We start from the raw sequence: 24,275 nt of genomic DNA on the forward strand, positions 1-24,275 counted from the left end.
AAGAGAGCTATTACGTACAGGCCCCTTGTTGGGACTCATTTGCAGTCCTATCATTGAATTGACTAAATTGCCCTAATTTCTATTTTTGAATGGACTAAATTGCCTCCGTTTCCAAAACTCCCAGGCGATACATGCAAGAACCCATCTCGTGGTGCACCCCCATAAAGCAGGATTTCAACTACGTTGCCTTCGTTTTCATCCAAAGGAAGCAAGACCGACGGGCCCGAGCTCAGATAGTTACGAGGATCACCGCCGGGGTTTGAGGGAACTCTTTCACCACACGGTTTTGTTTGTAGTCAAATAATACCGATCGTGTATTAGCGAAAATGAACATGTTTCTGTTCAATAAAAGGTGCAAAAATGGGTACAAATTGTTTTCATATTAGTCCATTGTTTCAACTAGAAAATTAAACCAAAAATTCATAGTTTAATTGTCTTCCGATATTCATGTTCTCTATGCTTTATGGGTTCTCAAAAGTTAACAAAAAAATGGCAAACCAAAATTTTGCGAATAATATCTCACAATCGATACTGAATTTGTGGAAGGAAAAACAAATAAGATACACAGAAAGGGAGCCGCAATTAATTAATTGTTTCAATCTAATTTCTTTTTCCTTTATTTCTTCTGCTTGAAACTTGGACCCATCTATCTTCTCCTTCAGTTGGTCAATAGGAATGCTTACGGGATTCAAATTTGACTGGGAGTCTAGTGCATCCAACATCATATTTGATAAATCACTATTTCCATTAGCATCATCTCCACTAACATTGTCATCATCATCGTCGTCGTTCAAAACCTAATATGTAGGAAGAAAGATGAAAGTCATTAGTCCAAATATTTTTAGTTCAAACTCTAAAAGACAGAACCTTATAAAATACGTTATCATTGATTCGAGGCTTCGAGATTATGAGATGTCTGGATCAATTGGACAACGGCAAACTGGTGACGACGAAGGAAGACAGATTCAGAGGCGTTGGTGCTTAGGGATTAGAGAGCTTTCCTTCCCCACAAGAGCCTTCCTTCAAAGCCTTATTGTTTCTATCGTTTGGCCCCCCACGCAGCAAGATAGCTATTCACTTAAACGAACCACTTCGTTTAAGTAAGATCTGCATACGCAGTCCCAAACTGTAAATAGAATTTTTCTACTATCAAAGACTTTCAAAATCCTTAATATTTATTATCTTAACTATTTTGATTGATATGATCCTTTGTAAATGATTTATAAATCAATATTTAAATAAAAAGTTACAAAGTTTATCAATTTTTTTTCTCACCCGCACATTTGCTCCTGCGATTTAACCGAGTCTGTCTTCAGCTACAAATCTGACAATCTTTACTTTCATTACATATTTTTGCAATAAATAAATAGGAGAAAAACTAGAGAAATTAATATTGTTTTTTTTTTAATTTTTTTGGCACCATTTGCTCGTGCAAACGGGAGCAACAATCAGCTGCAAAAAATGTACAACATGTCAGCATCTTTTAAAGTCTTTCCTTCACAACTGTTCTATACAGATTCTTGCTGTTCCGAATCAGTACTAGCGTCTCTTCGTGCACAGGCCTTCGATGAGCTGGGAGGCTAAAATTACATCTCCGGGGCTTGCATCTCGCTATCTTCACAGTACTCACCAAACATTTATCGTCGCACTGTGGCAGACACGACAGGATCAAACAAACACGTTACTGAGGATAATCACGTACATTAATGATTTGTATGGTCACACGCTTCTTTACTACAAGTGTTCTGTACATTCAAAGCAAAGGCAGCTAAAAAGCTATAATGTTGCCTGTGTGTGTGTATATATATAAGCGAGTACCGTTGGTGGGTGAGTCGAGCAATTAAATATGCAGAATCTCTACTTGATCAAATTATAATGAATAAAATAGAGGGATGACCATTGTGTGACTTACATCTGGAATGTCAAAGTCACCTTCTCTTGCATCACACAAATCCAATGACAACTTCCTAAGCATTGGCAACTGTACCCATGACACAATGCAACAAAATCTGATATTAGCCGTTAAACTTTATTTCTCTGATAAAAACCGAACAACAGAAGAGAACGTCGAACTGTGTTTATAATTAATTACCTTCGAAGCAGCATAAAAAATGAAGTTCTTCTGTATCCCAGGGCCCTGAATAGTGTTGGTTAAGTCCAGCCCAGCAAATAACCAGCATCGGGTCGGTTATATATGTCAACAAGTTCACAGAAAGAAATTAGAATCCAAATAATCAAACAGTACATGTTTATTTATCTATTTTTTTGATAAGTTTTATCTATTTCCTCCTACTTGAGGCAAGAAAAAACAGATTGACACAATCAGACATAAGAAACATAAAGCTCCAACTACAACTCATGAGAATTATCACATTAAAATTATGCACACGAGTGGTACCCCAATGAAGTCTGTCTGTGTCTCAGATTTGAATAATTACAGCGTCATTTTTGTATATTATCTAGTCAGAACTGTATTTATCAGATCTGTGTCCAGAAGACTCACATTATGGTGCAGCAAGAGATCTTCAAGAGCTGTGCAATCGAGAAGAGAAGAAATCCCATTTTCCGTCACTTTTCCACATTCCTAAATGACAGCGTCATTACAAACACATGAGCACTAAAGCGGCAGAAACCTCATGTACACTTTCACAGTTAAAAAATACTGAAAACAAACAAAAGTATATTTTTTTAAAAGAAGAGGGACAGAACCCCCAAAACAAACCAAACCAAAGCTTTTTCTTTTTTTGATAAGTAAAAATAAACACATAAGTAACATCACCTATTGAAGCAGTCAGAGCAAATGGGTTAACCAACATGCATGCTAAATGATTGTGCAGCAACAAAATAATATATATATATATGTATGTATAATAACTTATCAAAAAATATAACTCAAAATGTTGACTTTATTAGAGATGCAAATGATTGGGAAGTGAATGTTGTTTCAGATTTTCTAGGAAGAATTTAAAACTCAAAAGTGATGAAGGGGAGGGAGGACAGACTATTGTGGGATCATGCTGGAAATTTCAGATTTTCAGTCAGTTCTTTTTATAAGGTGCTTAATTGTCATTCTAGCAGGTATCTTGCATTAACCTAGAATGTATTTAGGTGTTCTTATGTATACTTCCTGTGTACACAGGCTATACCTATTGCATTCATATAAATAAAATCTACTTATTAGTTATCAAAAAAAAAAAAATTGTCATTCTGGCTATATATTCCCTTGGAAAAGCATTTAGAGAGTGAAGGTATCTACTAAGGTGGCATTCTTCAGTTGGGTGGTTGCTCTAGAGAAAGTATTGACCAAGGATAACCTTAGAAAATGTGGTTTGTGTGTAGTTGATTGGTGTGTCATGTGCAAGAAGGATGGTGAATCTGTAAATCATCTTTTTTTATATTGTGAGGTGGCAAAGTCTTTGTGGAATGAGGTTATTGGTCGGACAGGTTTATATTGGGTGATGCCTAAGGAAATTGTGGATCTCCTTGCATGTTGGCGTGGTTTTGAGGCAAGGAAATGTGCTGCTGCCAGATGGAGAATGATTCTTTTGTGTTTAATGCGGTGTTTATGGTTGGAAAGGAATTTGAGATGTTTTGAAGACAGAGCGTTCTTTTGAAGATCTTCGTTATTTTTTCTTTTCTACTTTTGAGTTTGTGGGCTAGGATTTTTGTAAGGAATGATGATAATGTACTGAATCTGTTTATGTAGTAGTTTCCTGCTTTCTAGTGTGTAGTAGGTATTTCCTTTATATACTTCCTGTGTACTTGGGCTGTGCCTATTCTTCGTAATAAAATTCTTATTAATTATCAAAAAAAAAAAAATATATATATATATATATAAGTAAAGAAAAAAGGGTAGAGGGTGGCAAAGATCATCTTTCTTTAACAGAACAAGCATCTTTGTTAGGAGCACTAACACCATATATGTGTGAGCTTTATTCGAGACTCTCTCGGGCTATAGAGACCAACTTTTCTATCTTGTCTTCCTTATTTTTTGTTTACGTGTTTTTTTTTTTTTTTGCTTCGTCAACTCAACTCAAGAAGACGAAGGAGACAAAAAGTGCTCTTGGAGCTTTAGTCACCACTTGCCTCCTTCAGAAGCACCCTAAAAGCATTCTAGTAGAATCTGTATCAAATTCCAGCTTACTAAACAGGGGGATCCAGTATTCATCCATGAGAAAAGAGATAATGGCGAACCTCTAGATGGATAGAAGTCAAGCCAGGCCATCCATGTGAGATGATTTGTTGAGAATCTGAGATGAAGAACAAATGGAGGTACAATAACATATTAATTACTGCCCAGCACTTAAAAAGAATATGGCCATTATTTGAAACCTGCTAAAACGAGACACTAATCATGGCAAGTCATAGAGAAAAGGGATTATCTACTATGCAGCTGTCCAAAGAATCAAGTAATGATGGGTCCCATTGGCTTCTTGTTAATCATAAAACTATATTTAGAAGTTTTATCATGATTCAAGGGGACACAAGTATGCAAGCTAATTATGCAGTATGATGTAAATTATATACTTCCCGAATAATAATCTCTGACCTGAACCGAGAAGCTTACATCCTAGCAATGAAAGCTCAACTAAGTTTGCACAAGTCTGAGTCAGAATAATCAAATCATTGTTGGTCATCCAAGGGGTTACTCTTTCAAGCCTCAGTTTCCTCAGATTTGGCGTAGAAAAGTTGAAGCTTAACATAGAAATATCACCAAAGCAATAGCACAAAGCCAACACTCGCAAATTTCTCAAGGATGTCATCATGTTTGTAACAACAGTGTCAGATACGACCTGTAGAGAAAGCAGATCCTTACGTAACAACTGTAATTTTTAAGTCTGTTTCAATTAGCAAGAAATGAAAATAATATGCCACTTGATAAGGGCAGGTCATCTGAATCAGTCATGAGAGGTCATCAGATAATCTATTTATGCAAGATCAAGGAAAGTTTGTTTGTTTGTGAAAAGTTAAAATAAAAAGGTGAAAGAATCTCAAGTTTTTAGGTGATTAAGAATCTCAAGTTTTTTCAAACCATTAATACCTGGAAATGAAGAATTAGTGACTCTAGCATAGGACAAGTTGCAGATAGCTGTTGCAGCACATCTTCACCTAACGATCCGCCTAAACCCACAGTTATCGACCTTAATGACTTTATCGCTGGTTGGAGAGCTTCAACGGAAAAGCAAGAAAATCCCCATCCTAGTGCCACTTCCTCCAATTTGCATTTCTTGCCCAACTCAAGATACAGTTCTTTACATGTATACGAGGAAGAAAATTCCCCCTCTGAGGTGTTAGTTTCCTGCTGCAACATATTTCTGCAACCCCTTGCTCTCAAGTGCTTTAAACCAGGATTTCCATGGACTATCTGAGCTAATGCAGCTCCAGAAACCTGCAATTTTACGAGAACAATATGCATGTGTCAGGAAAAACTGCATTCTCAGAAATCAGTACATCACCACCATGGATGCAACAGCAAGAACAAAGAAACCAAAAAAGATGCAGTCCTTCTATCTGATTAACTGCGTCTTCTGCTAAATTTGTCCCACTTGAAGTTGTCAATCAAAAATAAATTGTCTCACTTGAAGTCATAGCTCAGAATTATCTGCATGCTGTAAGTTGCACTAGTTTCGTATTTAAACTAGCCAATATTTGAAAATTTTAAGATCATTGATAATGTAACTTCTTCACATAGGGACACAGAGATGATACTTTCATTACATCTTCCATAGAAAAAAAATTCCAGTTTCCATAAGTCTGATTACTAACCATGGTATTAGAAACATCAAGCATCTCCAAGGAAAAACCTGAGAAACAATGCAGAATTTCATCATTAAGGTGAGTGTCCCGCAAGCAAAGACTCGTTAGAGTTTGTGTTTGAGACAGAAGCTCTCGAAAAGATGTTTCGTCGACACCTGAAATAGAAAGTACATGTTCATACATACGCGCGCGCATACACAGTCATTTAGATATATTGTCCCAAGTACATCTTTCAGCATCATAAATCCTAAATTACTTTCTTCAAACCAAATATGAAACTACTTTAACGGAACTTAGATTGCCCTAATCCCAATTGACTCGACTGTTTACTCCTACCATCTAAACATTTATAGTTTCTAAGGTCCCACCTATAATTAATTACGTTTTTCCTGAAGTGATTTTTTTACATAAGAGGCACCTCAAGATTTTGAAGAGAGCACATAGAATGAGGGTCAATGCCCCAAGAAAAGACATCACAGTCCATGATATAACAGAAGTTGTTTTGAAGGCATAAAAGGTGCAAATCCAGTACACAGGACATATCCAAGAGAGACACCTACCTAGAAGGAGAAAAAGATACAAGAAAACCATCAAAGTACACAAGATTACTCGAAAAGGAATTCTGGTAAGGAAAACAGCATCATTGCTTGGAAGGAAAACAACGTCATTGCTTGGAAAGAAGTGGCCCTATTTGATGTGGAGAATTTGGTTGCAGAGGAATAGGAGTTTGAAGGCAAGGAGCAATCCATGGGAGAGCAAAACTTGGTTTTCTCTAGGAATTATATTATTCAGTTTCAAGGAATCTCTCCTCTCTCTCTCTCTCTCTCTCTCTCTCTCCCAGTTTTCCTGATCTTTTTTGAGGAGTTCCAATGGTGAACTTCCTGTTCAGGATGCACCCTCTTGAAAAAGATTTTTTTGAAAAACTTTTACAATAAAAAAGTTCAACAGTTCCATTTCAAAAAAAAAAGGTTCAATAGAGAGAGTAACGTGAAAGAAATAAAACTCACCCTTGCAGCCACCCATATGCAGTTTTTGAAGACTAAATGCCAAAGATTTATGCTTCCGTCCAAAATGGGCAACCGGAAAGCCACCATGATTAGTCACACCAGAACACAGAGAAAGAACTGAATTTACCCCAAAAGAAGTATCACAGACTACAATTGAATGCAGTTTCATACATTTGCGAAGAAGATTTGATATGCCAACATCTGTCACTGATATACACCCTTGAATGTTCAGCTCGTGCAAGGAAGAACAGAATTTTGAAATATACTGGAGATCCAAATCTACATGTTAAAGGGAATGGTAATTATCGGTTTGTATGCAAAAATAATTTTAACAATACGTAAAATAAAAACAGCAACAAATAGAACATCAAGGGGTAGCACAATATACAGGGGACCACATCTGATAAAGTGGAGGCAGTGGTTTGAATCTTTTAATTCCCCTCCCCCCGGGGCCCGGCTCATTCAACAAACATCACAATAATAACTAGCGCACAGTCGTCGATGTACAATATGCACATCCATACAATAGCAGGAACTTTCACACCAGACACATCCAAGGTGGTACAAAATCCATCTACTAGTTGATATTTACAGGCTTAAAAATATTACCGAGTTTTTTTATCATGTTGTGGCGTATTATATCCCACCAATTCCCCATACTGCTAGATAAACACAATACCTTTATGGAACAAAGCTAGATTTTGCCAAGTTTGTCTGATGAACACTCCCCGTGTACTTGGGTGTTATGTTTTTTATCACTAACAAAAGTTATCTTATGAATAAAAAAAGGCTAGATTTCATAAATCGTGAATTCCACCCATCAAACCTAAGGTGCAAACCATGTAAAGAATTGGCATGCAGCTACTAACCATGTAACCAAAGTGCAAAATGGAAACTATCTCACCACAGATATCACTTCGACCCTCCAATGTGAGCTTTGTGATATTTGGCAATGATAATCCAGACTTTTTTAATGACATAACATCAGCAGGATCATCGCCAACACTGAGGGACTTGTTTGATAGTGGTGATGTTATAGCTAGACTTGAGGATACAACCGACACTTGTGCTGGTATAAGAGGACTAATATCCATGGTTAAGTCAACTTCACGGAGCAGAGGGCACTTGTGCACCAATTGATGCAAAGCAGTTGTCTTGAAGTTCAAAAGATAAGCTGCTTTCAGTGTTCTTAGAGAAGGAAATGACTTGCTTATACATGTAATGGCAGCTTCAAGATGTAGCCTTGGGCACTTGGAAATATCTATCTCCTGTACTGCTTCAAAGGATAGCATTGGCAGCAAACCCTGTGGAATTGGACTTTGATCTCTCTCTCGACGCTCAAGGCTAATTAAAATTTGTTTAATACTCTTTCTTAAGGTGGGGTCCATGCTATATGATAAAGGAAGCACCGACAGGAGAAGAGTGGCTAATGTTATCTGTGGACAACCTGCAAGGTTCACCTTCTGCACAGAGAGGAAATATTTAAGTAATACAAACATGAAGAATGTGTCAGAGACATGGAAGTTGAGCATCTGGACCCTAATTAAGGCAGCCAAAATGGCACTGCTCATCAACTTAATGACATATATTACAGATATCGGAAAACTAAAAGTGGAAAGAGTCTGAAAGGTTCAGCTTCTGCACAGAGAGGCATCAACCAAACTGCATATTATACCCATCCAAATCTTATCCAAATCATAGTGGCAAGAGTAAAGCTTATGAATATTTACTTATTACATCAGTTTGTTAAGAAAAATAAAATGATTCTTTTTCATTGAATCTGCTCAATTTCTGATTTTAAGAAATAGTGTTTATGGAGAGAACACACTATAACTTATTGGTTGGGTTGAGAAAATATACGCTAATAGACAAATAGCAATGAGTCTTCGAGTGTTTTACAAGAAAGTCAACATATCCCAAAAAGTTGTTGCATGGGTTCCAACTCCAAGGGTCCTTTTAGAGTTAGTTGAAAGAGTACCTTAGAATATTCTGTCAACCGAATCTTGAGATGGTGCAAATCAGCATGTTCCAAGACATTCATGGAAGTTATTGGTGGAGCATCAACTAGTCTATAAATTAAGTCAATGCTCTCCTCAAATACCTTAGAGAAATAACAAGAACTTCTTTTCCCTGAAATATGAAACCAGTCAACTTATGTCATTAATAAATTTATGAAGAGTATATATCTTTCCTATTCTAGAAGAAAAATATTGTGAAAATTGTGCATACCTGCAGCAAACCACAATGGCAAAAGGCCAATGCGGACCTTTCCAACGACAGCAAAGAATGAGAACACAGAAAGAATATCGTAATCAATTGAAGTTTTAGAAAAACGTTAATTGCCAGACAAGAAATACACTAATAACTAATTTATCCTTATCTCTCCTCTTTATGATATCATAATTGAAGAGAAAAGTCTATTGCTAAAAGATAACTTAGCAAAATTAGAACCATATCGATCACATGTACAAAACAAGCCAAGATAATTTACAGGAAAACTGATGAAAAAAGCACTTATAGTGAAGAGAAAGATGACGTGCCTCTTTAACTATGTCCCAATTATGGTTGTAGACAATACAGGGCAGTGGTGAAAGGTTGCATCCATCTATCATGAAAATTTGTGAATTATCCACATGGTAGTAAGTATTTAACTTTCTATCAGATTGTATGCCAGTAGAATCTATTTTCTCATTTCATGATTTCAATATATTGCTTTTAACCATAATTATCCTCCCTTTCCCGATTCCTTAACATATCTGTGATCATCACATCGCGTCATCCAATCAGTTTTTACTACTAACTCCAGGATCTAAGATCAGGATACAGATTATCTTGTTGCCCTACACTTATTATGGGCGCATCAAATAAAGAACAGCTCAATTAAAAGGATTCAAGTTGAGTTGAGTTAAACGGGGCAGTCCTTTTCACGTTAACCACGTTTTTATCTCCTATAAGAAAGTGCACCTTTGCTAGAAAATCTAATTTTGGATCCTCAAGTTAGACTATACAAAGCATCAGAGCTTACATGTCTAAAGATGCCACGACAATTCTCGCCGGTTCTGCTGAAGTTTTCCAGTTGTTTCGAGTTAGCATTAAGCCAAACTAGAAGTGCCTCAGAGAGATGCATCTCACTGTTAAAGAGAAGTAAAACTCCAGTATTCGCAACACAGCATAAAATTGAATCAATATATTTAAGGTTAGCTGACCAACCTGTCAACAGTCAAATAGGGATGATCTAAGCAAGACAATAACAAATTGTATGGAACATCGCCAAAAACTTTGCTAGTCATGGCCCACATCTGCCCAGAAAACACAACATCATCTGCTTCCATTAACAGAAAGCAAAACAAAAATACTTGCACAGAGTATAAAAAACTATCACAAGATTTTGTTGGCATCCTAAATCTGGAAGCGTTAAAGCCAAACATACAAAATAAGGAAGGGAATTCAAGCAAAGAATCAATTATATGTGCTTTATCCTGACTGCTTATAGTATAAATGACCAAGAAGTAGACTTCCCAAATTAGCAGCTTTGACTAACGTGGATTGCCTTTGGCACTCTAACAAGATATTTTTCTTGTTAACCCGTACATTATATTTTTCTTCCATTCACCCCTCAGCTCTATCCAAAAATCCTATTCCCTATGAAATTCAAAATAACCATGTCCTTTCTCTTTGATTCTCTTTGACTCTACCCACATCCCTTTTGGATTTCCTCTAGTCATTCTAGCTCCCTTGCCTCTTTCCTCACTATTGTTAAAAAAAGGAACAACCTTCTTTTTTTCTGGGCTTTGCATGAAAGATAGGAACTAAACAAAAGATAGATGGAGTTTTTTTAGAGGGACTTTTTCCCCAAAGTATTACACAGAGTGGTTGACAGATCGAGGACATTGGGTTCGGAACTTCTGTTGCTCAATACGATGTTTTAGAAACTGAATGTTTAACTAGTGATCTTTTTTTTTTATAAGTAAACTAGTGATCTTTAGACAGTTATTAACAAAATGAATGCTAAAAAAGGGTTTATAAGAAAAGATCAAACACAATCCTTACGTAATAATATATGAATATGCTAAACTTAAATTTCTGACTAAGAAGAAGAAGAAGAAGAAGAATTATTGAACCAGATTACACAGAAATTTCTGACTAAGAAAGAATCTGAGTGTACACAGAGGCTGCTTAAAAGCTAAATAAAAATTAAGCACGTAATGAATAATTATTGAATTAGATTACACAGAAATTTCTGACTAAGAAACGATCTGAGTGTACACAGAGGCTGCTTAAAAGCTAAATAAAAATTAAGCACGTACAAAGTTCCTTGCAAGATAGCCCGCACATAATTCTGGAAGAAACTCATTTGCTGCAACGCATTTAAAATTCATCTATGAGACTGGATACCACAATGATAACATTTTTTTTATAAGTACCACAATGATAACTTCTCATTCTCTAAAACTATGAGAAGCATTTTTTGCATGTTCTATCATTCTAACAGTATAAACTATAAACATCAGAGAAATCCTCACCAAATTCTAAACCAAATATCCATATATGAATCAAATCATCCAATTCTATTTGCAAAGACCCCGACCCTTTGGGAGAAGATACTTCAGAAAACCAAGTTTTACACTTTGAGATGAGCGTCTCCACCCCAAAATATAGTGCACCCTGGAAGATTAGCACATGATTTTTGAAAGGGGTTCAAGAAACTGGACCATTAAATTTGAACTGCAAAAGTAATACATCAGTGTCTTTTTTTCAAACTGTAAGGACACAGCAATGTAGTTATCATCTAATAAACGCTGAAGGAAGATGTTCTGAACAATTTAATGTTTAAGAAAATAGATAATTATACACAATCATGCCAAGAAATAAAACAATTTACAGGCCCACACTTTTATCACACTAAGCCCGAAGGCCTACAATGTCTTTTATAGGGTTTTCTCTTCCTAAATCAAGTAACATTGAAGGAATCATACATGGAAGTACATGAGAAATGTTAAATATGAAACTGAATCACACTGATGCATTTATTAATCCCATACAATCACTCTTACCAATTTTTCGGTCAGTGCTACTATCACTAATCTCCGGTCAGAGAAATGAGGTGCTAGCACATTGAGAGTTATGGCTATGCCATCAAAGTAGATCTTCAAGGAAGAGGATTGGCCAGGTGAGTTACTTGGAACATGATCACTACGATATGCACAACAGAAGTATGTACATGACTATCTGCTTATACCAAGGTGGTACAACAGAGGCAGGCTTTACATGTCCCCTAACTAAGAGTTAGAATGTAAAATAGTAATCCTATATGCAGGGTTTTTGCTTTCTTTTCGTTTATTGGAAGATACAGGGAACATACCTCCGAACAAAAAAAACTCTCTTTTTGGCACACTTGGTAAGAATAAAATAAGGGAGATTTTTAGATTACTATCTACACTGTTCTGTTGATTTGCGATGACTATCGCCTATTTTTTAATTAAAATCTTTACGCACAAAGGTTAACTTTTAAAAGAAATAAGTAAAATTCACCAGCTTAAACTTCCTAAAGAAAAGGCGTAAAACATTCCAGATTGCCTGATCCATGTTGCACATCATTAGGGTACTAGCAAAATTTTAAAAAAAATGCTAACTGTTTACCTCAAAAAGAGGAACGAAATTTTTTGAAGTGAAATGTAATGGGCACCCGTATATGCACTTGAGAACATGCACAAATATTTCCAGGTTCCACTGAATTGATGTACTGTCAAGACATGATTCACTGGAGAAGATTTAACCAATAAAAAAACAGCTAGTAAGCATAAATATATTCGGTTCAAGCGTTTCGGGACTAAAGACATATTTGGCAATAATATTAGTCTCAACCAAGCAGAAGATCCGACAGTAAACTCATTAAAACCGAAAAAGAGGACCGCTTTCATTATGTTACGTTGACAGAAAAAATTTCATTGCACCTCAAGATTCATTTGGCTGCCAAGAGAACATAAAACAAGATAGGAAATACGATTTATTGAAAAGTATTAAAATCATACTACTTTATAATCGAGAGAACCACAAAATCCTGAACTCGAGACTGAATTTGAGGAATTGGCCACAATGAGCTGTTTCAAACCTGTGTTTTCCATTCTATACTGAATTTTCTCAGCAATCGGCAACCAAACAAAGGCTTAGCCAATAACCGGTAAAACTAAAAGTTACAAGTACCTAAAGCTCCCGCAGAGCAGGCCTTGGAAATACGAAGATTTTTCAATGAGCCTGAAATATATACAGAGAATCAAACAGCAAAATCAGCAATGAGAGTTACTAAAATATCCTTAGACCGGAATTCCAAACAAACAGAAAAAAAGATTATTTAACCCGCTCCGTTTTTCTCTCGCTTTCCCGATAACCAAGCATGGAAAGGAAAATGCCGGGCATAGGATAGAAAGTGACTGGCCTATTACGACATGCGTGAACTTTCACTGTCGGGTAACTGAGGATTGTGGGCAAGTCCCAGCTTAGGATATCTGTGGTGGAGATGTGAATCTCTTCATGTGGTGTCTTCGCTTCGATCGGATTGGGGTTTGAGCATATCAGAATAACGAAGTCGTCATCTGAGCTCGATGCCATGGACTATTTTTCTCCGTTCTGTAATCACAGACGATAGTTCTCCTAAATGAGCTCCGTTTTCTTATTACAGAGTTTGATTCCACGATGAGCTCGGTTTGCTCACTGTTTTGTTTCGTCGGTGTAAACGACCTCCATGTCTTTGTCGCTTATCAGCGTTGTTTCCCTCCCGACGAAGGTCAAGTCCCCTTTTTAACATATATTTTTTTTTTTATGTACTTCAATATTTTTATTTTTTTTTTTAAAAAAAAAATTAGATATAAGTTTCAAACTCTTCGATCATTTAAAAACATATAATTTTATTTTTTTATCATAATATTTCATGAAATATGAAAATTAAAATATGAGAATAAAAAAATAAAATCATATATTTTTTTAAGTGATATACAAAGTGTGAAATTTTTATATAGCATGACTCTAAAAAAAATTCACAAGATTATTAAAAAAATCTTAGAGTGACTAATCTAGTTTACTAATTTGTTGATACGGCTTTAGTAGTTGATATGCTTACATTGATGCAAGTGATCATTGATCAGTTCAGTTCAGTAAAATACATATTTCAGGATTTCGTTATTCTGTTTTTCTTGCTTTCGTCTCTCTCTCTGCTATCAAGAATCCATGGCAAGATTCAGATTTATCAAAAAACATTTAGGACTAGTTTAGATCGTGAGATAAAATAAAATAATTTTATATAAAAATTAAATAAAATATTATTATGATATTATTTTTTAATATTATTATTATTTAAAAATTTAAAAACATTGAATTGAGATTTAAAAAAATTAAATTAGTATTTGAAAAAGTTGAATTGTTTATTATATTTTATGTAAAAATTTAAAAAAATTGTAACAATGAAATGAAACATTTTCTGAATCCAAACGAGCCCTTATTTAATCACTTGGTAAAAAAAAAAAAAAAAAAAACATTGCTATTATTCATAAGTTCCACACACAACAATTTCTTTTTTTTTTGTTTAATTTTATTTTTCTTGAAACAATTGAAGGTGATGTATAGTGTATGAGACTTGTGAATAGAATTTTTCAAAAAAATAAAAATAAAGTGCCGGGAGACCATATAGTATTTTCCCTAAATTTATAGGTACTCTGTGACGAGAAAAAGTGCTCGACGGAGACTGAGGTTGCATGGCTCTAGGCAACGACACTTGAATTACAACCAAAGCAGGGGAATGTGCATCCTCTTTTAAATAGGATTACTGAGTTTACAAGATATGGGTCTCTTATTGGTTAATTTGGACCGAAAAGGCGTTGTCATTGCACCTCATGCCATGTTGTTAACTACATGAAGCCGCGTATCAAAACCTCAGCTACAACTCTATATACCATATATGACCAGCATTTACCAAAGTATTATCCCGTACATTTACATTTTAAGTTACATATTAGATTACAGCAGAAGAGGATAGGTCTGAATCAAGGACGAACCTCTAACCATAGAGTCTCTCTTCCCAAATGTAGGTGCTTTTCTCTAGAACAATTCAAACTCCAGGTGCTCTCCTGTAGCTTTGCACTCCAAATATTTGTTCTTTGTTTCGTGGGAAGAAGTGTTTGGAAATCCCAAGTCGCATAAATCGGGTAGCTCTGGTGGAATGGTGCAGCGTATTAACGCCCAACTCAGGCCTTCAAAGAACGGGTGCTGCTTAATCTCAGCAGCCCCTTTCTCGGATCCCAACCGATTCTCAGGCTCCTTCACCAACAGCCCTCTGATGAGATCTCTTGCGTGGCAACTGACGAGTGGGCTGTCATCAGGGAATTTGAGACTCTGCAACACTACATTGGCTAACGTCTCTTCGTTATTAATACCTTTAAAAGGTGTTCTACCATATAAAAGCTCAAAAAGAAAGATACCAAACGTCCACCAATCAACTGCAGCTCCATGGCCCTCTCCTTTGATGATCTCGGGTGCCAAGTATTCGTGGGTGCCAACAAAGGAATTCGATCGTGCGTCAGTAGGCTCAGCCACAAGCTGTGGCAATGATCTGATCTGGGCTGCAAGATCAACTTTTAATTTCCTTGCTTTTGCAGTAGCAGGTAAAAACCTAGGGCTGAAACATGGGACTTGACAGGATGGCTCAATGCAGAATGGCTCAACGCAGCTAGAATCTGTACATGGACCAGAAATCTTTGCAGGATCTGAACTGGCTGAAGATTTTACGAGGGTTGGACTCACAGTACATCTGAGTGAGAGGTCAAAGTCTGTGAGCATAATGTGACCATCTTCCCGAACAAGAATGTTCTCTGGTTTCAAATCACGGTACACAACTCCAAGCATGTGCAAGTACTCCAAAGCAAGGAGGACTTCAGCAACATAAAACCTGATAGTGCAGAGGATGTTCAAATTAGTTTTAGAAGTCAATGGCAAATGCAAAAGCTTCCCTTTTGTGCTAATAAAGTAATTGTTAAAAAAGCAGAAACGTAGACAAGAATAATAAGTTAAGAAGAAAGCCTCTATTAAGCCTAAGTTTCCTAAAGATAAAATTCCAGCACCAATCTAAATGACAAAAGAAGGTACAACTATATTTCAGAAATATAGGCTCGGACAACACAAATCCACCTGCAGGAGTTCAATTGATTTGCATCAGCTATAGCTCTTCTGAGCTGCTATGCACACCAAGAATTGATTTCAAAAAGACGAGCGGCGGAAGTTGGGATCTAACACAAATTAAAGTGTTAGCCAATCAAGTGTTAAGATACAGAAGGCAGAATGGATTGATTTTCAGATGGTTCAGAAGGTTCTGAGTCAAAAATGGATGCAGGTGCTCTCGGTGGCAGTGAGCATCTTAGTATCTGAGAGTAGCAGCAATGGTGTTGCTTAATTTTAAGGTGGCAGCAGTGGTCTTGCCAAGCATGGTAAATACACAAATCAACTAGTCTTACATATAATTCAGAATTATATGTCAGTCTTTGTATCATATGCAAATGATCATGTAAATGAACCCCATTATTCAAGTATTCTACCTCGCTGCTGGTTCAGAAAAGCTCCTGCCAAGCTGCTTCTGCCGAAGGACATGAAGGTCTCCGCCTGGACAATACTCCATAACCAAGCATGATAGATTATCTGACGTGAATTGTGCATATAGTGTTGGGAGGAAAGGATGATCCAGCATTCTCAATATTTCTCTTTCCGTATGAGCCCTTGGCATCTTCTGCCTTCTAGCCAAAAACTCGTTGTCCATGACCTTTATGGCAAATAGGCAATTCGTACCAATCAGTTCAGAAAGATATACAGTTCCAATGTCACCACAACCAAGCTTCTTTAAAAGATTGAAGTGTCTCAAACCCAGGACTCCATGCTGCATCTGTGCATGACGGATGGCTTCCCACCTCACATCCTTTGACATGTGAGGTCTGTTGCCACAGCTAGACCCACTCAAATTGCTCTCATCACTGATACTTGTACTAGTACTATACTCACCTTGGCTACTTTTTGAACTTTGGGAAAATTCCCCCTTCTCTTTCAATTTTGTGTTTTTCTTTGCTTTCATAACAATGGCTTTGCTTTTATTCCAGCTGTTTGAAGTTATGCCTGGCATACTTGCTCCAGAATTCCCATTACTTGGGCTTACTTCAACATTAGGATTCATTGAATGAGACATAAGAGAATCTGGTTTGAACTCTTTATTTGCATTCTTCAATGTGCACTGGCATTTCTCACAAACCAGTGGACTTTTACTAGGATTCAAGTCAGTATTAACACTTTCATATGCACTGGAAGTGCAGGCAGTGGAACCTGAGTTCTGCTTAATTTTCTTCTTAACAGAATTCTTGTTCCTAACAATCGGTTTGACTGAGCGGGAGTTATTCCTGGATAACTTGCTCATCCTATTTCCAACAAGCAAGCTAGAGGAGGATGGTGTTGCTTGCAACCTGCCTTTCCGAACGGATTTCGGTGCCGATACTTTATTTGTCAATTTGGTTGAGGCAGGAGCTTTTTCAACCAGCTCTGAAATCTGTCCATCAGTACTAGGAGAAGATAGAGAAGGCACATATGTATGCTTCTCTTTCTTGCCAAGCTCTACCTTTGTTGTATGACCCCCAGCTTTACTTGATGAAGAGATAATCTCATTTTGCATTGGTATGTTCCCAGTATTATTCTGTATGGTAGTAACAGCAACTCGAGGAGAACTCGGAACACTTTGGCATGATGACTTCACAGTTTGCATTTGAAGATGCCTGGGCATCTTCCCAGAAGAATTTAGTATGATTTCTTCAGGCATGAGCGATATTTCGACCCCACTACCTTTACCTTCATCTACAGATGGGCCAGATCCACTACCTTCAACTACAACAGCATTGTACAATGTTTTTATCCTTCCGGCTTCAGAGACTCCAGGAGAACTAGTAGACTTTGATAAACGTCGCATAGCAGCCATTTCCGATGCCTTAGAAAGGCATAGTTCCCTTAATGCCTGCTTCAGAGTCACAGGTTCTGAACTCCCCATTCCTGGCGATCGTGGCGCACCTACTGTAATTGGCCTTTTCAAGGCACTTTTATTTAAAGGGCTCAATCCCGTTTGTTGGGAAAGACCTAAGCCCTTGGTTGAAGCCTTGAGATGAATTGCCTCAAAAAGATTATTAATGTCATCTTCCAAAGAATCCTTATATCCAAGTTTTAGCTTACGAAGCTTCTGATCTTTGTCACAAGTTTCCCTAGAATGTTGACAAAAATTTAGCTCTTCCCCTGCTTCAACAATTTCACAAGTACCAGAAAATGAACCCATAATTGGATTCCTCCGCTACAGCTGTTCAAAAGTAGTGCCCAACAACAACGTGAAAGTTTAGTCCTGCAAGTTTATATTAATTCATCACTTGGGAAGCATTTCACACACAAATTCCGATGCCTAAAAGCACGGCGCATGTAGTTTAGACTATTCTTCCTCCATAAAAGTTGAAAGCTGGTATACTATGTCCACCTGTTTAACTGGCTCCAAACTGTGACATCCAAAGCCTGAAATGAAAACCAATTTTCGAATGATATTAGTTAACTAAAATCCCTATGGACTTTTTTTTCGATTAAAAAAAAACAAGTTCATCTGATAAATTAAAACATAAATTAAAACAAAAGGCAGAGGTATGCTTTCTTTATATCCAGAAAATGCATTTGCTGATGGCATAAGACACTAACCGACAACAACATTTAATTAGTGAGCATTTCTAATTGATGAATTTCAATTTGCAACCACGAGAGTCTAGTAAAACGTTAACTAACTAATTGTCCCGTTTGCTCACACAGCGAATAGAGTATTGAGATGACACGTAAAGGAAGCTCTCATCAATATTACAGAGTCATCACCATACCAGATTTACGACACTTGAACTAACCGAGCCATGTCCAAAACTGCGTATTTTGCAGAAGTTTTATACGAAATTGCAATTTGGTTTTTACAAATTAAAAAAATCTTCTAAAACCAATCTCCAGTCAGTCTGATGATCCAATCACGATTTTAAAATTTATGCCGTCAAGTTTGCTCCGAAAAATTGCAAATCATTTATAAATAAATGCCAAAAATAAAAAAAGAAGAAGAAGCAGCAAGTAGACCCATTTGCAGTTAGAAACTATTTGAAACTTGATATTCATTTAAATAGCTCAGAAACAACGTGAAGCAAAAGCCTGTTGTAAAATTTTAACCAACCCAACGAACCGAACACAAATAAGAAACGCTCTGGAAAGTAATCAATATTTACTTCAACAAAACGAGATAAATTCTACACACATAATTGAAAAAATAGAAACAAGAATTCACACCCAAAAAAAAAACTCCAAAAATATTTGCAGGAACCAAAGCCTCAACAACAAAACCCCGAAGGCTCGAAAAAATCCCACAGACGTTTATATTCATTTGTAAATAATTGCGTGTAAACATACCAAACACAAAAACATATACATATATGTATGTATGTATGTACGCGTATGTTATGAAATGAGTTAAAACGGCGCAAGAATGTTGAGATCGGAAAGAGGAACAGCACCTGGAACAAGAACACATTGAGACAGAACTTTACTCGTCAAACCTGAGGAACGAGGAAGGAGTTCGGGATAGAATGAGAAACCCTAAAGACGGTGCGGAGGTTTGAAGCGGTAGGCGGAATGTGAGAGAGAGAGAGAGAGAGAGAGACGGGGGACAGTACAATATCACTGTTTCGCTTTCCATACCGGCTCTGATTATTTTGAAGCCTAGGGCCCACCCTATAAAGCTGTTGGGGAGTATCGAGGAAGAGGGAAGAAAAACTTTTAAACAAAATAAAATGAAAACAAAACAAAATAAAATAAAAGACGTATTGATTTCCTCCAACGCAGCATATCAATATGTAGTTTCATCGAACAAACGGCATATTGCTTAGAAAATAGAAATAGAAAATGGCTTGTCGCTATTATAGATTTCCCAACATATCTGCGATTATACGTGTCGTATGCGGGTGGATCTGCCTTCGTCGACAATTTTGCACGGATAAAAATCTCGGATTTATAAAATATTTATGTTTTTTTTTTTATAAATCATCAACAATTTGGCATAATTATGAATTAAATAAGACAAATAGCCAAATAGCTTCAAAATGGTTTCTTATTACAATATTAATTATAATTATAAAAGATTAAGGTAATAATATTTTTGTATTAATTAATGTGACGGACTTTGATTTAATATTTCCATAAACATGCGTTCTAAATGTTGCCGATATTTTTACTGTCGAAAAAATAATAGGAAAAAAAAAAAAAAAAGAGTGACCGACCGAATAGTAAGTAAATAATAATGAAAGGATATATGAAGGAAACATCACGTTATACCGACTACTTGATTCAAATCTGGTCACCTGTCATCACTGACATGACTATAACACTCCACCATTAATCTTGCCCCCAGCTCTCTATCTTTCTTCTTCCTACGAGACAAAATGGATCAACCAGTTACCAACCAACCACTATTTGAAAAAGATAACTGTTATATATATAAATATATTATATAAAAATAAATTTATAAATTAATTTAATTTTATAAAATCTATTAAATTTATTTTATAATAAAAATAATTTTATAAATTCACATACCACGTCAAATCATATCAATTTATAAATTTATTTTTATATAATCTGTTTATATATTTTCCTTTAAAATAACAAAAACCAACAATCATAGTTGAGAATTTTGCACTCAATTAAAAGGCCGTTTTTTTAGGGTAAGTTGAGAATTTTAATGTCGGTAAATTTAACCTCAACCTATATATTATGATGATAATAGTAGATTTTAGCATGGATCCCACATAGTGATAATCATATTATGAGATATTATTCAATAAATGTAGTCAGTGAAGGCAGCATCTTGATGTGTACTGCCTCGCTTAGGAAACACCAAATTTTGTTCTGACCAATTTTGGCTTTATTTCCTTTGCATGTTCCTCACTGGACCCCAATTAAATTATACGAGTAAATTTTCAAACTGAAAATAAATAAATCACAAGGAATCCAGCCCATAGGAAATCTGTTTTAAATTCATACTTAAGGTTACGTTTGGATGTTGAAGTGAGTTGAGTTGAGTTGAGTTGAGATGATAAAATATTGTTAAAATATTATTTTTTAATATTATTATTATTTTGAAATTTGAAAAAGTTGTTTCGTTTGGATCCCAAATTCCTCTCAACTATCATTACAACTTTTTCAAATCCCAATATAAAATATAATAAATAATTTAACTTTTTCAAATCTCAAAATAATAATAATATTAAAAAATAATATTCTAACAATATTTTATCATCTCAACTCAACTCACTTCAACATCCAAACACAACCTAATAACCAAACGAATCGTTTCCCAATTATCATCTCATTAATTTTTATTTTATTTTATAAATTAATGTGTAACCATTTTTATATTAATTAATGTGATATATTTTTACAAACTTTTTTTCCTTTATTGGCCGGATATTTTCATTAATTCTCACTTTAATTATTTATAAACCAAAGGATTTTGACTCTACTACTAAGAATCCAATACAGATTCATTTGAAATGTCGACTAATGAGAGGTTTGGATTAAGAGATGAATTGAAATGGGTTGAGATAGTTTGTGAATAGTATAATAAAAATTAAATTATTTATTATATTTAGTGTGAGAATTTAAAAAAATTAAATTATTTATTAAATTTTATGTAAAAATTTAAAAAAATTATAATAATAAAATGAGATGAATTCAAACCTCTCCTAAACTCTGCTACCCACTTTCTCAATATGTGATGTTATATTAATATTATTCCAGCAAATGCTTTTTTCGTTATTTGGGGATTAAAAATAGTGGAAGACAGACATTGACCGTAGCTTTCGATCATCCCAAAAACTGGACATGTAGGAACGAGACAAGCATCGACCGTCCCTTTCGATTAACTTATTTTTTGGTAAGCTAATACTTATATTACTCTCCAGATTTGGGATGATCTTAATAATTATGCAGATCTTTGGATAAATATAGTATAAAATAAAAAAGGTTTATTTTTTAATCGGTTGGGTACGGTAGTTGCTGCACATGTCCTTCTTCGTGGCGTGCTTGATGGTTGGTAGCAAATAACGCGGACAAAAAACTTTCTACAAACGATGCTATCCACGTACTTTCCAAATATTATGGTGTTTTTAGAAAGAATAAATAAATGAATAAAAAAACTTATATTATATTAGAGCTAGAACTTTGGGAAGACATCAATGCACGTCACATGCGATTATTTGTCTAGATTGATTTGAAGAAAAATGTTAATATTTGTTAATCTTAATCCCACGTGAATTACAAAAACATTTGTACCAAATTTACTTCCTAAATAAACAGCCCACAATGTTGGTTAAGAGCGCCTTTCACACACCAGCAATTGCATTCGCGCTCTTATCGGGTGATCATGCTTTGATCTAAAATCATAAAATAAGAAGATTACAAAATGTACTCGATCGAGTCACTTATAATGCTTGAGTCAATCGCCTCTTCAAATATCTTTCTAAATCGCCTCAAGGAGAAATTATGAACCTACTGTTAAAATTTCATTCGTATATCGCTTCGAGGGAAAAGTCTCAACTATAACTTTCAATAGTTTGATATAAATATTTTCCTGAGTGAGCATGTAGCTACATTGATCTGATGCGACAACCCCTCTGGACCTTAGGAACAACTCTGTGTCATAGACATGCTTCTCGAATGGACACGTATGTCACAGACATGCTTCTCGAATGGGCACTTCAGTGCATTTAATGCGACATGTCTCGTAGGGTTCCTAGCGAGCCCTTTATGATGAAAGCAACTTCTCCCGGGACTATTACTTCTTCCCTCTAGGTTTGCCCTCGTTTTTGAAGGATGGTCGTTCAGATGCTTGCCTGGCCTCCTTGTACTGCACATAGGTCTCAATCCCGTTTTCGATATTCATTTCTTAATTGAGTCAATGGGTCTGGTTGTAAACACTCATTATCGAGCAAGGTTTAACGATGTTTTTGTTTTATTGATTTGTCTTTTCCTTGGCCTCACTATATGTTTATTATCTGATAAGTGATACAGCCATAATAAAATCATATAAAAATAAACTTACAAATTTATATAAATTTATTATGATACGTTCGATTTATATTATAATATAAGTAGTTTTAGAATCTAATGTATAATTACATCAAACCATATTAACTTATAAACTTACTTGTGTTGAATTTCTCCATGGCTAAAATATATTTCTTTTTATTTATAGAACTTAATATAATAAAGAAGTAGCTCCTACAATTTTGTGATATGTAGAGCCTTTATACAAAATCACCTTAAAATTATTTCTTTAATTTTGTCGTTATTCCCTGTAAATCCTGGCCACCTTTATTTTATTTTTCCTGTATTATTATTATTATTGTCATATTTTAACATAACTAAATAAATGAATCTTAGATATGGAGCAATGATCTAATTATGACACTCTAGACTTTTAGGAACATTCCGGTAGTTCTCAAGAGCCCACATTCCTTCTTACGTTCTATAATTACTCAAAGTATAATTGACATTGTGACATGATTGATTAGGATGAAGAAGAAGAAAAAAATGACAAGAAAATAAAATAACGGGCTCCACATATATATTTGCTTTTGAAGCTTCATAGAACTCAATGTTTCTAACACGTACACTTATGGTTTGACATGCTATTGTTTTTTAACATCCAGAGGAGTAAGAAATAAATCTCAATTATTTCCTCCCCCTTTTTCTTTCACAAATCCTCGATTTGCTTACCATTAGGTGGACACAAACACGGAAAAAGTAATAAATCATTTTTCGTATGAAAACAAATTATGCGTTAAGTTATGCATGTCGGTCCATTTTAAATGATTATTATTTAACTAATTGTCACGTAAAATCACTAATAATAAAACAAATTGTCAAATATAACTGATGCTGATAGAATTCGTTACTATACAGATCAATTTTACTTAAAACCATAATCTTCTTTTTTCTTTATTTTTATTTGAAAAGAAATACAAAAATTGAGGACTGGAGGTATAAGATAATGAACATAATTCGAATGGAGAAATTATTTATATATAAGTTATAAATGCATAAATTTTACGCAAATCTTTTGTAAAAAAAATGGACTTCTTCGTTAAAAAATGTATAATTTTTGTTATGAAGTTCGTATTTTTACAAAAGAAAATTATATATTTAAAATTCATGACATGATGCTCATGATTCACATGGTATGTCTAGTCCCCCACATTTGTCGAAAGTGATGGGTTATTTTTTTGTCACTGCCGTATGGAGCCAGGGGCTATAATTTAGGTCCTGGATTCCTATGCACTCCTCGAGCTGCCATTTTCACTGTTTTAATTCGTGGCAGCTGGCCTAGTTCATATAGACTACGCACTCGGAGCTATCTTATGAATTCGTTCCATA

General features: G+C 35.4%; 2 protein-coding genes across 10 annotated transcripts; both read right to left on the reverse strand.

Annotated features, from left to right (window-relative positions):
• Positions 1-490: 490 nt before the first annotated feature.
• On the reverse strand, positions 491-13,531 carry LOC109005341 (BTB/POZ domain-containing protein FBL11). Of its 9 annotated transcripts, XM_035688566.1 has the most exons (21): positions 13,201-13,373; positions 12,969-13,019; positions 12,405-12,525; positions 11,288-11,429; positions 11,072-11,121; positions 9,975-10,063; positions 9,790-9,895; positions 8,994-9,030; positions 8,743-8,894; positions 7,669-8,227; positions 6,765-7,043; positions 5,767-5,912; positions 5,042-5,389; positions 4,550-4,793; positions 4,195-4,250; positions 2,504-2,584; positions 2,093-2,137; positions 1,913-1,981; positions 1,276-1,648; positions 880-1,107; positions 491-797 (listed from the first exon to the last, which is right to left on the reverse strand). In XM_035688566.1, the coding sequence occupies exons 1-19, from the start codon at positions 13,371-13,373 to the stop codon at positions 1,484-1,486; spliced, it is 2,913 nt and encodes a 970-aa protein (XP_035544459.1). In that variant the 3' UTR covers positions 491-797; positions 880-1,107; positions 1,276-1,483. The 9 variants fall into 9 exon arrangements, with proteins under 9 accessions (XP_035544459.1, XP_018839777.1, XP_018839774.1 ...); XM_018984232.2 differs by having other exon boundaries at positions 491-1,107; positions 5,767-5,804; positions 6,936-7,043; positions 13,201-13,531; XM_018984229.2 differs by having other exon boundaries at positions 491-1,107; positions 5,767-5,804; positions 13,201-13,531.
• A 1,151-nt stretch (positions 13,532-14,682) lies between these two features.
• On the reverse strand, positions 14,683-19,566 carry LOC109005340 (serine/threonine-protein kinase KIPK2-like). Its single transcript, XM_018984225.2, has 3 exons — positions 19,358-19,566; positions 16,346-18,335; positions 14,683-15,702 (listed from the first exon to the last, which is right to left on the reverse strand). Exons 2-3 carry the CDS (start codon positions 18,106-18,108, stop codon positions 14,856-14,858), a joined length of 2,610 nt encoding a protein of 869 aa, XP_018839770.1. The 5' UTR covers positions 18,109-18,335; positions 19,358-19,566; the 3' UTR covers positions 14,683-14,855.
• Between the last annotated feature and the right edge of the window lie 4,709 nt (positions 19,567-24,275).

This window comes from Juglans regia, chromosome 3, assembly GCF_001411555.2.
Source record: "Juglans regia cultivar Chandler chromosome 3, Walnut 2.0, whole genome shotgun sequence".
Lineage (NCBI taxonomy): Eukaryota > Viridiplantae > Streptophyta > Magnoliopsida > Fagales > Juglandaceae > Juglans > Juglans regia.

Excerpts from the sequence above, each read along its gene's own strand:
- LOC109005340 (XM_018984225.2), bottom strand. The coding sequence starts at position 18,108 with ATGGGTTCATTTTCTGGTACTTGTGAAATTGTTGAAGCAGGGGAAGAG. Across the intron at positions 15,703-16,345 it reads TTTTCTGAACCAGCAGCGAG|GTTTTATGTTGCTGAAGTCC; the intron begins GTAGAATACTTG and ends CTGCACTATCAG.
- LOC109005341 (XM_018984226.2), bottom strand. The coding sequence starts at position 13,373 with ATGGCATCGAGCTCAGATGACGACTTCGTTATTCTGATATGCTCAAAC. Across the intron at positions 11,122-11,287 it reads GATATTTGGTTTAGAATTTG|CAAATGAGTTTCTTCCAGAA; the intron begins GTGAGGATTTCT and ends AATGCGTTGCAG. Across the intron at positions 9,031-9,789 it reads GTCGTGGCATCTTTAGACAT|GTCCGCATTGGCCTTTTGCC; the intron begins GTAAGCTCTGAT and ends GTCGTTGGAAAG.